This window comes from Mustela nigripes, chromosome 6 (genome assembly GCF_022355385.1).
Source record: "Mustela nigripes isolate SB6536 chromosome 6, MUSNIG.SB6536, whole genome shotgun sequence".
NCBI lineage: Eukaryota > Metazoa > Chordata > Mammalia > Carnivora > Mustelidae > Mustela > Mustela nigripes.
Window position 1 is genome coordinate 134,360,222 of NC_081562.1, and position 13,463 is coordinate 134,373,684.

The 13,463-nt window shown below is 43.1% G+C and overlaps 1 protein-coding gene across 3 annotated transcripts in view; it reads left to right on the forward strand.

The window, feature by feature from the left end:
* Positions 1-7,365: 7,365 nt before the first annotated feature.
* NMT2 (N-myristoyltransferase 2) overlaps positions 7,366-13,463 on the forward strand; it is a 67,071-nt gene continuing 60,973 nt past the window's right edge. The window contains exon 1 of one of the 3 annotated variants that reach the window (XM_059404259.1): positions 7,366-7,550. In XM_059404259.1, the coding sequence (XP_059260242.1) occupies positions 7,441-7,550 (110 nt within the window). In that variant the 5' untranslated portion in view covers positions 7,366-7,440. The remainder of the gene's footprint in view (positions 7,551-13,463) is intronic. The other 2 variants (XM_059404256.1, XM_059404257.1) reach the window with 2 other exon arrangements.

Consider the following 13,463-nt stretch of genomic DNA (forward strand, 5'->3'; position numbering starts at 1 on the left):
CTGGGGTGATCTCATCTTGAGATCCATAAATTAATTACATCTGCAAAGACCCATTTTCCAAATAAGGGTACAGTCACAGGTTTAGGGGCAAATTTTACGTTATGTACATTTTTACCACAGTTAACAATTTTTTAATTAAAAAAAAAAAAATAGAAAGACAACCAGTTCCCTGAGGTCGAGATTCGTCACCTGAGAAGTCTGTCTACTCCTGAGAATGTAGCCATTTGCTTGCATTGCCCCTGTGGGACTCAGGGTCAAGGGAGACTGACACAGATATACTCATCTCCTGCTTCTTACCATGCCTTGAGACAAAATCCTTTGTCTCTGAACTAGGAAGCTCGTGTCTTCCAGTAGCAATAAAACACTAACAAGCATACTTGTTAGCTTGTAAGCCTGGGAATTTCACAGACGGCTCACAGTACTGGACACATACTGCTGCATGTCCATCACTGTTACTGAGTGGACATAAAACCAAGTGTGCTGAGCCTCAAAGCCCATGCTCCAGCTCTGGAACATTCTGCTCCCTAGTCCTTGCACACAGCTCTCAGAAAATTGTGCCCATGATTCCTGGGAAAGACCACAGTGGTGGAAGGAAGCTCAACTCAGCAAAATTTCATTATGTGCCTGCTTGTCTGCCAGGCCCCCTATAAGACGCTTGACAATGAAGCTCATTCTCAAGAAGCCCATTGTCCAGGGGAGACGCAGACGTGGGACAATAATGAAGTGTGATTATCACAATATATATCAAGTCCAGAGGCTGCATGGTAGAGTTACAGCTCTGGGCCAGAATCATCGTCGACTCGTGCTCTCAGTTGTCACCTTATATACATCTCCTGAGAAAGGCATTGTCTGTTTTGACATATGCTTTCTAAAATATGAACACAAAAATGTATCATCTTTATTAATAAAAGAAAAATGAACTTTGGCCGTGCACAATCCAGTGATGTGCTGGTGGAAAAAAGCTTGGGTATATTCAAGGAATTTGGCAAACAGCGTAGGTTCAAGAGCTTGGGCACCTTGCAACTCGGGCTGTGGCCCATCTCACATCCTCTGGGACTCTCACTGCCCTCAGGTCCCACCTTGCCCTCCAGGGGCAAGACACACTCACCAGCTGTGAAGTTCCATAACGCAGCCCATATGCAGGATTCTCTGTAGTCCTGCCCTACTGGCTTGAACAAATATGAAAACTCCCCAGCAGAACACTAAGGGGCTGGAGTGTGCCATGTTCACCCCCAGAGTTGCCCATCAGAAGTGCTTCTCAAATGCAGTTTCCAAAGGTACAGCACATTCATAGGTTCCTACACAATTAGTAATGGAGTCACTTTCAAAAAAAAGATGAAGTCAAACAGGAGTCTGAAGCAGACCAGCTATTGGGAACAGACAGTACAACGCAGACATGATAGGCAGGGCTTGGGGCACATAGAGTGGAAAGTGTAAACTGCTGATCTGGCAAGAGTCTTTTTCAAATATAACTTGATACACACACAGTAACCACAACTGATTAGAAGGAATGAGTCAGTCCTTAAGATTTCAAGTCCTGGGGGCTCCTGGATGGCTCAGTCGGTTATGCCTTCCACTCAGGTCATGATCCCAGGATCCTGGGATCGAGTCCCACATTTGGGATCCCTGCTCAGCGGGGAGCCTGCTTCTGCCACTCTCACTGACCTTCCCCCCTACTTATGTGCTCTCCCTCTCTCAAATAAAATCTTTTTTTAAAAAAGATTGCAAGTGCTTGTCCATGTATGTTCTTTCCAATTCTGCTTGCAAATGCTCCACTTCTTGCCTTGGCTCATCTCTTTCTTGCTGAATCCCATCATATGCAGTTAGGAGTAACCAACTGACAGTTTGAATATTCCGCCTTGAAATGATCTTTCTTCTTTTTTTTTTTTTTAAGATTATTTATTTGACACACAAAGATCACAAGTAGGCAGAGCAGCAGGCTGAGAGAGAGGAGGAAGCAGGTTCCCTGCTGAGCAGAGAGCCCGATGCGGGGCTCAATCCCAGGACCCTGGGATCATGACCTGAGCCGAAGGCAGAGGCTTTAACCCACTGAGCCACCCAGGTGACCCGAAATGATCTTTCTTGAGTCTAAGGTATATTAGATATATTTTCTATCTCATAAGTTGCTAAGGATAAGAATTTTACCCAAATGTTTGGACGCTACATAACATGGGACACCATATTTTTTAGCCTTTTATGGTTTCATTACCACTTTTCCAATCTCTGCCTGCTGCCCAATTGTAAAGCCAATAGCTTACATTTTGCGTGGCAACATCCCGTGTTTACATTCCAATTTCTGTATTAGTTACCAATGTTCCATAACAAAACATACAAAATTTAGCATCTGGAGACAATCTCACTTATTATTTCTCACAAATCTACAGGTATGCTGGGTGACTCTGCTTGTTTAGGCTGAGCTCAGCTGATTTTTGCTGTGATCATGAATGTATCTCCAGTCAGAGGGCAGGTGAGCTGGAGGTTGGCTGGTCCTAGGATGGCCTCGTCTGGAAGAACCCTAAATGGCAGAGTCTCTTATCCTTCTAGGAGGTCATCTAGGCTCCTCTTTGTTGCAGAGGCAGGATTCTGGGGGAAAGACTGAGAGAGAGAGGGGAATCACACGAAGCCTTTTGAGGCTGGTCTTGGATCTGAAACACTATCGCTTTCAACACATTCGAATGGCTAAAACAGGTTAAAAAGCCAACCTAAACTCAAGCACTATTAGGGAAAGAAAAACAAAGTCAGATTATAAACAATATGGATACAGGGAGAGTTTAAGAATTGGGTCCAGTTTCGGGGCACCTGGGTGGCTCAGTGGTTTAAGCCTCTGCCTTCACCCTAGGTCATGATCTCAGAGTCCTGGGATCGAGCCCCGAAGCGGGCTCTCTGCTCGGCGGAGAGCCTGCTTCCCCCCCCTCTCTCTGCCTGCCTTCTGCCTACTTGTGATCTCTCTCTATCAAATAAATAAATAAATAAAAATCTTAAGAAAAAAAAAAGAACTGGGTCCACTTTCTTTTTTCTTTTCTTTTTTTTTTTTTTTTTGAAGATTTATTTATTTATTTGAGAGAGAAGGCATGCACAGGGGGAGGGGCAGAGGGAGAGGGAGAGAGGAAACCCATGCAGCCTCCCTGCCAAGCACGGAATCCAAGGCAGGGCTCAACTCCATGACCCAGTTGACCAGGGCTCAACTCCATGATCCCAAACCAAGAGTCAGACACTTAACCCGCTGTGCCACCCAGGCGCCTCTTGGGTCATTTTCTTAACCAATCTAACACAATGTGCCTACATTAAAAAAAAAAAAAAATCTTGCCAGTAACTGGGTATACATAAATCCAATGGTTCATGTTTTTCTTTAATCATGGAAAATACACTTACATTACCTTCTCAAATATAGTGTTCTCCATTTCTCCCTCTGACACTCATTCTTTAATTCTGAAACTTTTGTCAGATGAACCCTAAACCTTTTCATTCTATCACCTACGTTTCTTAATGTCTTTAAATATTTCATCTTTTTGTTTCTCTGAACTGCTTTCTGGGTTATTCCTCAGGTCTATCTTCCTATTCATTAAATCTCTTTTCAGTTGTATCAATAATTCACTATCTTCTGAAGAAATGGAAAACTGTAAGTTGGGTCCTCCTTGTATTACCCTCCCAAAATGAACCTTTAGATTTTGAGTATAAAAATTAATTTTTTTTATTTTAGAGAGAGAAAGAGAGGGGGGGGGGGGGAGGCAAGTGACAGGAAGAGAGAGAATCTTAAGCAGACTCCATACTAAATACAAAGCCCAAATCAGAGCTTGATTGCTCAACCCTGAGACCATGACCTGAGCTGAAATCAAGAGTTGGATCCTTAACCAACTGAACCACCCAGTTGCCCCTAGATTTTGACTATAAATAACATGATCTTCTTGGACTTTTCCTTTAGAATCCTATTGTCAAATTCTCTTAATTACCTCTTTCTGTAATCTTATCACCCCCCTCCCCACATTTTCTTCATATTATAGTATTTAGAGATGAAAATAAGAGACAATATTCAAATTGATCTTGAGGTTAAGTACTACGTAGTATTACTTTAGAGCTAATGTGTAATATTCTTCCAACAATTGACTTATGTAAGAATTTTTTTCACTGTAATTAAGGCCCGTCTATGGTTATCACCTCATGTTACCTAATGGACAACAATTGCTACATGTGGTCTCTCCTTCCTTGTATTAGATGTGACTTTAAAATTTTTTATTATTGTTTTGGTCTTTAAAAATGGGCTTTATAGGCAGAAACAAGGATTATATATAAATCTCTGGCTATATCAAGAAGTTACAGCACCTCACACTCATCAGATGGCTTGCATCAAAACCCAGAAAATAGCAAGTGTTGGTGAGGGTGAAGAGAAATCCCAACCTTGTGCACTGTTGGTAGGAATGTAAAATGGCACAGTTGCAATGGATTACACTATGACAGCTCCTCAAAAAAAAAAAAAAAATTAAAAATGGAATTACCATATGACTCAGTAATTCTACATTTGGGTATACATCCAAAAGAACTGAAAGCATGAATTCAAAATTATATTTTTCATCCACATTCATAGCAGCATTATTCACAACAGGAAGAAGTGGAACCCACACAAGTGTCTATAGAAAGATAAATGGATAAACAAAATGTTTATATCCATATAACGGGATATTATTCGGCCTTAAAAAGGAAATTTTGACCCATGCTACAACATAGATGAACCCTGAAGATATTATGCTAAGTGAAGCCATGCCCCAAAAGACAAATAGTGTATGATTCCACTTGTATGAGGTATCTGGAGTAGCCTAATTCATAGGGACAGAAAGCAGAATACTAGCTGTCTGAGGAGGGTAGTGGGGGAGTTTTCTGTTTTCCTTTTTTTTTTTTTTTTAAGATTTATTCATTTGAGACAGAGTTTATGTGCATAAGCACCCAGGCACTTGAGTGAACAGAAGGAGAGAAACAGAGAGAGAGGGAGAGAATCTCAAGCAGACTCCCCACTGAGCGCAGAGCCTGATTCTCAGGTTCCATCTCAGGACCCCAAGAGCATGACTTGACCTGAAATCAAGAGTTGGACGCTTCACCCACCAAGCCATCCTGGCACCCCAGAAATAGGGAGTTGTTTAATGCATACCATTTCAGTTTTGCAGGTTGAAAGAGCTCTGGAGATTAGTTGCACAATGATATGATTATACTTAACAGGATGGAACTATACACTTAGTCATGGCTAAGATGATCTATTTATTAGTATGTGTATTTTACCACAATTTTTAAAAACCAAAAAGTTACAATAGTTTAAATAAAATAAGACCAATTATACGATTATGGTCTTACACCTATAATAGGAGATGAGTTAGCAGGATAGAAAATTTTCCAGGCCCTCTTTAACACACTAGGGGCTACTCGACAGTACTCTCTTTCCCCACATCAGTCTTGGATCTGAGATTCTAGAAGATGCTGCTTGGTTCCAATTCCCCAAACTCTGGGATTAGATCAGGGAAAGAAGCAAACATTTTTAGAAATAGTCAATTTCCATACATGACAATAGGATTTGGGAATCTCCAAGGTCATCTGCAAACCTTGCCCTCCTTCAACTGATTAACAATGACAAACACTGTATTATATAAAAACTCAATCTTGTACTGAACAGACGTCTGCGCCAACTTCTTTCCATTCTGGGGAACAGATGTTCCCTGTTTGTCATTGTTTTCCAGCGTTAAACTGATTTTTGATGCCCTCATTTTATTTCTCCAGGATTATTTGTCTTTTCTTTTTTTCTTTTTTTGCGGGGTTTTTAGTCAAAGCTTCTTGCAAATTCAAACAAATAAGTTTCCTTTGCTTTGTATTTTTAAAATCTTTTCAAGAACCCTTCTGATCAGTGAGTGACTGAGCAGATAGACTTGCTCCTGGCCATGATCCTGCTGGTTACCCAACTAGGTTACAGTTATCTGACTATTCATGTTCATAGACAAGAGCTGCAGGAAACTCTCTGATCTATATTTGCCTTTATTCTAAAGTTTGAAGCCAGAGGCCACAAGGGACTTTCTGCCTCCGAAATAGTTGCAATTGTGAAAGATAGTATTGTATTTCCTTCATGTTTTGGCCCCATTTTGCACTTCTTACTGAACCTTAGCAGGCTCGACACCGTCAGCCATAAAAGGCTGATGGGCTTTGAAATCGCTTTGCAATTTTTGTCTTTATATACTCCACCTCATTGCATTTTAAGGGCATAGTCTCCCCTTGGTGTTGGGGTGGGGGCGGAGGGGTGGGTGGAGGCACAAAATGCTCCTAATACTTTCTGCAGAAAACGAACCCACACCAAAAATTTCAGGTGGCTTTTAAAATCCAATTTTGCTCCTTGAGCAGTTTCTGGTAACTATCTTTCTGCTGACTTTGTAAACCTTCCCGTGGTCCAGCAGGACTTTTGAACACCAACCGTCACAGGAAAGCAAAGGAAGGGTCTGCTGTGTACAGAACGCAAGAGCAAAGAAGAGGCTGAGCTTGACCGGCCTTTTATCTGGCAATCCGTGTAGCAGCGAGACCTGTCCCTCCTGCATTCACAGGTCGACTCAGAGGGTTTCAGCCGGAAGACCATCTACTTGGGCTTGAAGGTGTAGATTATGACTTTCACGGAGCGAAGCCAAGGTGTCCTAGCTGACACTGTCCGATCCCCCAGCATCATGGACATTACCCCAATTCACCTAAGATGATTGTTCTGCTCGGAGCTGGCTATCTGTTTTGTCCACGGGAAACAGGACAACTCAAATTTTTTCTCTGTTTAAGAGTTTTCGGGGTGCCAGTCTGGTTGGAATGGGGAGGTGGGGAGGTGGGAAGCACTCTGTTTTGACTTTGACTTTGGTTTTACCGTGCGTTGGAAAGAAATACAAGCAATGGAATTTTTGGAGAGTATGTGTATGTGTGGGAGGCTTCTAAGAAATCATGGGCCTTGGCACGCCTACTCGAGTCAAAGATCCCTGCAATGGTTAAAAGTGCTTCCTAACCTGTAGAGGTGTAAAATCGCCGGCCGGCCCTGCGTTTCAAAATGAAGACTCCAAGGTTTGGAGATTGTCTGTGGCCTCATTCAGAGACCAACACCGGGCCGAAGCGCGGTGCAGGCTCGGGTGCCAGGGTTCGGCGCCAGCGCCCGCGCCCGCGCCCGCCACCCGGCTTGGGACCACCCCGCACCGCTCCTCGCCCTCCCCTCCCCTCCCTTCCCCCCCCCCTCAGGCCCCGCGAGTCGCGCCCACCTCTCCCCGCCCCCGCCCCAGCCGCGGTGGGCGGGCCCAGGCCGGGCGGGGCGGGCGGGCGCGGCGTCCGGGCTGCTGGCTCTGAGGAGACGGCGGGCGGCACTAGGGGGAGCTGCTCGCGCCGCCGCCGCGCGGGTCCCCCACGCCCGCGGTCCCGAGCGCCGCCTCCCCAGCCCGCGCCGCCGCGATGGCGGAGGACAGCGAGTCTGCGGCCAGCCAGCAGAGCCTGGAGCTGGACGACCAGGACACGTGCGGGATAGACGGGGACAATGAGGAGGAGACAGAGCACGCCAAAGGGTAGGCGCGCGGGGCGCGGGAGGCTCGGGGCACGGGGACAGCGCGCCGCTCGGGTTGCGCTGGGACGCCGGGTCCCGGGGCGCGGGCGGGGCCGGGGCAGCTCTGAAGGGGCGGGCGGGCCCCAACCTGCTGAGGTCTGGCTCCCGCGGCTCCCGCGCGGCGCGGCAGAGGCGAGGCCCCAGGTGGGCGGCGGGGCGCGGGGCCCCGGTGGGAGGACCGGCGACGCCGATGTCACCTGCCGCGCGGCCGGCCGGCCCCTGCTCGTCCCCGCCTCCGCCTCGGCCCGCGGGTGCGACGCGCCGTCCTGGCCGGCTTGCGACTCGGAGGGACCGATGGGGAGGCGCGGTCCCCGTCCCTTTGTGGCGGCCGCGTTTATGGGAAGTCGTCCTCCTCCGCTCCTTGTCATCCTCTCCTTAAGTCCTTCCAGACCCTCCTACCCCTCCCCCAGCCGCCACCACCTCCAGAAAAAAGAGGAGCTGATGGGGGGAGTGGTTTTAGATTGGCGCGGGGTCTTTTGCGCTGTTGGCAGGGAACTGCGGAAAGTTGTGCTTGCCCGCGCGGAGCGAGGCTAGGGTCGCCGGGGGTCCCGGGGCCCGCCGCTCCTGGGGACGCGCGGATTTGTCACTGCCCCGCGTGCCTGCAGAGCTCTCTGAAGCAGGACGGGCCGGCTGATTTGGGCTCAGGCTTAGGGGATCTGAACAGATTTTGCTTGCAAAGCGGGTGTTTGATCTCCCAAAGCCAGATGCACCAAGCGTTTTAGCACCTGATCAGGTTTCTTCTTATCCCTTTTCACTGGCTCCCTTTTCTCCCCCGGCAGGCTTGATTTGCCTTCCCTTTGGAGAAAAGAATGCTTCCGGTTAAGGGTATTGAAGTTCTGTTTTTAGAGTGGGGGAAGGGTGGTCATTTTAAATAAGACTGGTGTCCTTAAAGGTGGTGTTTGCATTACCCTTTTACCCCGTTGGATTCAAACTATGCGCTGGCACGGAGCACTTATTGCTGCCCCTTAGATGTGAGATTTTTGCAAACCATGGTGACTGGTGAAGAAGTGGGTCAGCTTGAAAACATGATAGGGAGCCCTTAGTCACAGATGGCTTATTTATTCAGTTCATGGAGAGGATTCTTTAAATGATTGATGATTTAAAGTGTAAAGCATTTGCATTCTATTTAACGTCTGCTTGAAGATTTGTTTAAGAAAGGAACTTTTACTGAGCTTTCATGTGTTATAAAATATTAAAAGAGATTAAGAAAAGGAAAAGCTGACTAAATGTTTCTCCCATTGGCAAGTTGCTTTTTATATTTTTGCAGTGAATAATACTTCGGTGGCAGCTGCAAGTACCGAATGTTACAATTCAAGTCTAGAATTTTTTTTTTTTTTAAAGAGGAAACGAAATTCGACAGAAATCTAAGCCTGAATTCTGTCTATGCAGGGATAGAAATTTGCCTGCGGTAGCTAACTACATATAAGTATGCTTTCGAGACAATCGCATTAGTGATAGAATGGGCCCAGGTGAAATATGATGGATTACTCAAATAACTTCCCAAATAACTGCCCATTATCTTTCTGGCGGGACTCCGGACTTCTGTCTTCTCCACTGTAATTTATGTTTATTATTCATTCTTTTTCAATCAAGGCTTGGTTTGTACCTCCTTGCTTACACAATCCAGAATATTCATGTTACAGAGAAATACTTACCGTGTTTCTATTGATCTGGGGCCTGGCCCAGGAAGCCTTGCCATGCATAGGCTGCTTGAAGTTCCAGAAGACCGAGAGGCATCTTTTGTCCTCCACAGAGATTTTCAGTGTTACACATTCACATATTGTATGTTAGCATGGTTACTCACCATTTAGAGATGACCGTTAGACTGAGGGTTTTAACCAAGAGCAAATAATATAAAAACTTATAGTGGGGAGAGAGTACTAGAATGGATTTCTTTGTAGTGTGTTAGATAGGAGGAGATCAGTAAAAATTCGAGTTGCTGCACTTGTTGGACTGCTTTTTTGGATTTGAATTTAGATGGCATGTGCCAAGTTTGTGGATAATTGTGTTCTATTTTGGCTTCTGTACTGATGATGATGTGGCTCAGTAGAAACCCGGATTTTTTTCTCGCGTGTCTCCAGTTTGTTGATGTTGAAAGTCTCTTTTCTGACCTCGGCCTTTTCATTCTCTACTGGTTTAAATCAAGTGATGAATAAAGAGCCTTTGGAGGAATGCATAGGTAAACACTTTACCTTTTAATGAGGAATTACCGCTTTGAGGCCACTTGGTATAGGTAAGGGCACAAAGCAGTAATTTACTAAATAGTACCCTTGTGGCCTGAAGGAATTAATTTACCCCCACAACTGAGTATGCAGATGACCCTTGAACAACACTGGCTTGAACTGCATGGGTCCAATTATATGCGATTATTTTCTCCACAGATAATGCAGCACAGTTCTATAAATGTATTTTCCTTATGATTTTCCTTTCTCTAGCTTACTTTATTATAAGAATACAGTATATAATATGTGTAACATACACAGTGTGTGTTAATCAACTGTTTATGTTATTGGTAAGGCTTCTGGTCAACACTATGCTGTTAGTAGTTAAGCTTGGGGGAATCAAAAGTTACACAAAGATTTCTGATTCCCTGTTCTGTCAGAATTCCTAATACCTGTTCAAGGGTTAACTGTCATGTATTTACTACTCATTTTAGACGTACTAAGTTGCAACTAAAACCTCAGATAAAAGGAAGATACCAAAATTAGATTATTTTGCAGCAAAATGTAAACATTATTACATAATATGCTTTTTTTTTTCATTTTCGTAGAATTTTTCTTATGGACTAATTCATTTTTGTGGATAATGCTTCAAGTCCGTGAATGACATATGTTTTATGCTTAATGAGAAGAGTAATAGACCATTACCTAGAAGGATTGTTTAAATAACTCCCTTTAATGCGTGACTTACAATTAGGGGAAGTAACCAGGTCCTTATAGAGGGCTTAGAGGGAACTTGAAAACTTTCAAGCAAATTCAGAGTTCTAAGGTAATCAGTTTTCAACTATTATTTTTAGCAAGACTTTCTACATTAATAAAAATGAACTTCAGTCCAGCTTTCTGTGTGAATTATTTGAAGTAGTCCAGATTGCTGAAGATTTCTGTTCTAGTGGGGGTGGCTGTGGTTACCTATAGGGTGTCTTCTCCTGAAGCTTTCCCAGGTGGGTTCGAGGTTAGATAAATACTCAAGGATCTTTAATACTTATCTCAGTTTGATACATGGGTGGCTTCTGTTTCTTTCTTAGGAAGGGATTTGGGTAACCATTGAGAATGGGGCATATTGTTGAAGGATCTCCGCAGCTCACTATCTTCTCATTCTAGCCCCTGTTTTGTACATCATTTCTCCGTTTGTAAAATAACAGTGGGTAGTGGTAATTACCTCGAATTCAGCCGACCACTCCACATGGAGCATACTTACTGTCCAGTGTTAGAAGCAGGGTCACACGATTGGCTCCAAATAAAATTAGTGTTCAGGTTGGCACAAAACCAAATCACCAAATCATCTCTTTTCTAGCTTTACCCGGAAAAAAGAAAAAAAAATTCCTAGACAGATTGATGTTTTTCATCTCCTTCCCACTAAGAGCTTTTTCCTCAATATTCACTGTGATGGAATAGGAGGCAGCTACCAAGAATATTTACTTAGGGAGTAAAATAAGCATATATGAATATGCTCTTGTTGGCAGATAAATGACCAAATTATTCCCTGGGGTAGATATGAAATAGTTTTAGTATTTGAGGGTTATTCTGAGACATTTTAAAGCATTTCTTTCCTTAGAAAAATTAAAGATCTGGTGTTTGGTAAAGATTAAAATTTTGGAATTCCTACAACAAAGAACATTTCTTTTCTCCTGCACCCATTATGGGGGGAAACTGAAGTTATTCTCCATGTAGTGTATTGTTCTTTCTTTCTATGTATCGTTGAGACTGGCGGTGGGAATTTTTCCCGAGGATTATTCAGAGCTGTACTTTCTGAAATTTGATCTGTTATCAGCTCTGTAAATCGAAATGGAAAGGTATGTTAACAGCTTATGGCCAAGGAAACCCCTCAGTTCAAGAAATACAGTTTGAAATCATCAAATGTCTGCTCAGACTTGCATCTGAAATGTGATACTACCCTTGGGTCCCAGACAGATTTTTTTCCAGAAACTTAGCTAAACTCTGGAAAATTTCTAGGTATAGGACACACTCTTTGTTGTGTTGAAATTGTTTATTAACACAAGTGTCCACAGTAAATATGTATGAGTCAGAGTCAGTTGCTCAGTTAACTCAGGGATTGGAACCAAATTCTGTACCAAGTTCAAGAAAAAGGTTAGTTGATTAGTTTTTTTGTTAGCATATTTGAAGATCTATTTCTGACTTTTACTCATTTTAAGAGTAAAATACGATTTATTAGAAATTCAGACAATAAAGTGTGTAAGCAGCAGAAGGCCCTTGGTCATGTTGTTTGCTAGAGAAACCACTACTGACAGTTTAATCAACTAACATTTTTTTTTTAATATTTTATTTATTTATTTGACAGAGAGAAATCACAAGTAGGCAGAGAGGCAGGCAGAGAGAGAGAGAGAGAGAGAGAGAGAGGAAAGCAGGCTCTCTGCTCAGCAGAGAGCCCTATGCAGGACTCGATTCCAGGACCCTGGGATCATGACCTGAGCCGAAGGCAGCGGCTTAACCCACTGAGCCACCCAGGCGCCCCAACTAACATTTTAATATATATAAAAAAGTGCATATTTAGCGTTAATAAGATCAAACTTCACATGGAATCATTTGTTATCCTGTATTTTTCACTATTTGTGTTGTCTGCTAGAACTTTCTGCAGTATGGAAATGTCCAAGACAGAGGTCACTAGCTACATGAAAGGTGGTTAGGGTCACTAAGGAACTGAATTTTAAATTTTATTTAATTATAATTAATTTAAATGTAACCAGTGCTTTCTGGGTAGTGTGTATCAGATTGGACAGCTCAGATCATATCCTGTTTTTGACTTTTAGAAGCTTTTGTGGTTCTCAAAATACCTCTTTATTGTTCTCTTGTCTTTGCAGAATATTTTTCATTTCTTCCCTCTAGCGGTTTAGAAGTTCTACACCCTCCCCCTCCGGGAATGATCTTTAAATTTTGAGCAAGCATGTTTTTATCTGTATTTCTGTCAATGTTAAAAATTAACCATTATTCAAAATACTCTACCATTGAACAAAACAAAACGTGTAGGATGTTTTAACTTCTTCCTTTACGTGTCCTGGGTTTTGTTGGAATAGTCTGAAATTTTAATTCCATGTAGCTTCTTTTATTTTTGGCCTTGTATCCCATTAAAACTTTCTTTTTAACTGTTACATTATATTCATAACCATATTGTTGAAAACTAATTAGACTCCCCTGTTTTTGTTGCTTATCACTATTCCTTGTAAACCATACCTCCTTTTTTGAGGACTTTCTCACATAATTTTTAAATTAACATATGCAGATGATTCTGAATTCTTGTGTATCAGAAGATGCCTTTCTTTTGTCCTTGTGCATAAACTATAGTCTGGGCATGTGGGTAATTCTGTAATAATCATTTTTCTCCAAACTCCACAAATGCTTTGTTATCATCTAGCATTTAGTGGCGCAGATGCTGTCTCTCGGCCAATCTGCTTCTCTTTGTTATACAGGAAACCTCAGTCTTTTTTTGTGTTTTGACTTGTTTTTAGTCTAGAAGTTTCTAGGACTTTCTCCTGGTCTTTCTGTGGCCTGAGGGTTTCCACATCCTTTTACATTCTACAGTCATACTTTTCTTTAATACCTAACCAGAGTACTCAAGAGTACTCAAGTATTGAGACGGAGGGATGGAGATTTCTTGGGGACCGAAGCTTCCAGCTTCACCGTCCCCTGCTGCCCCTGTT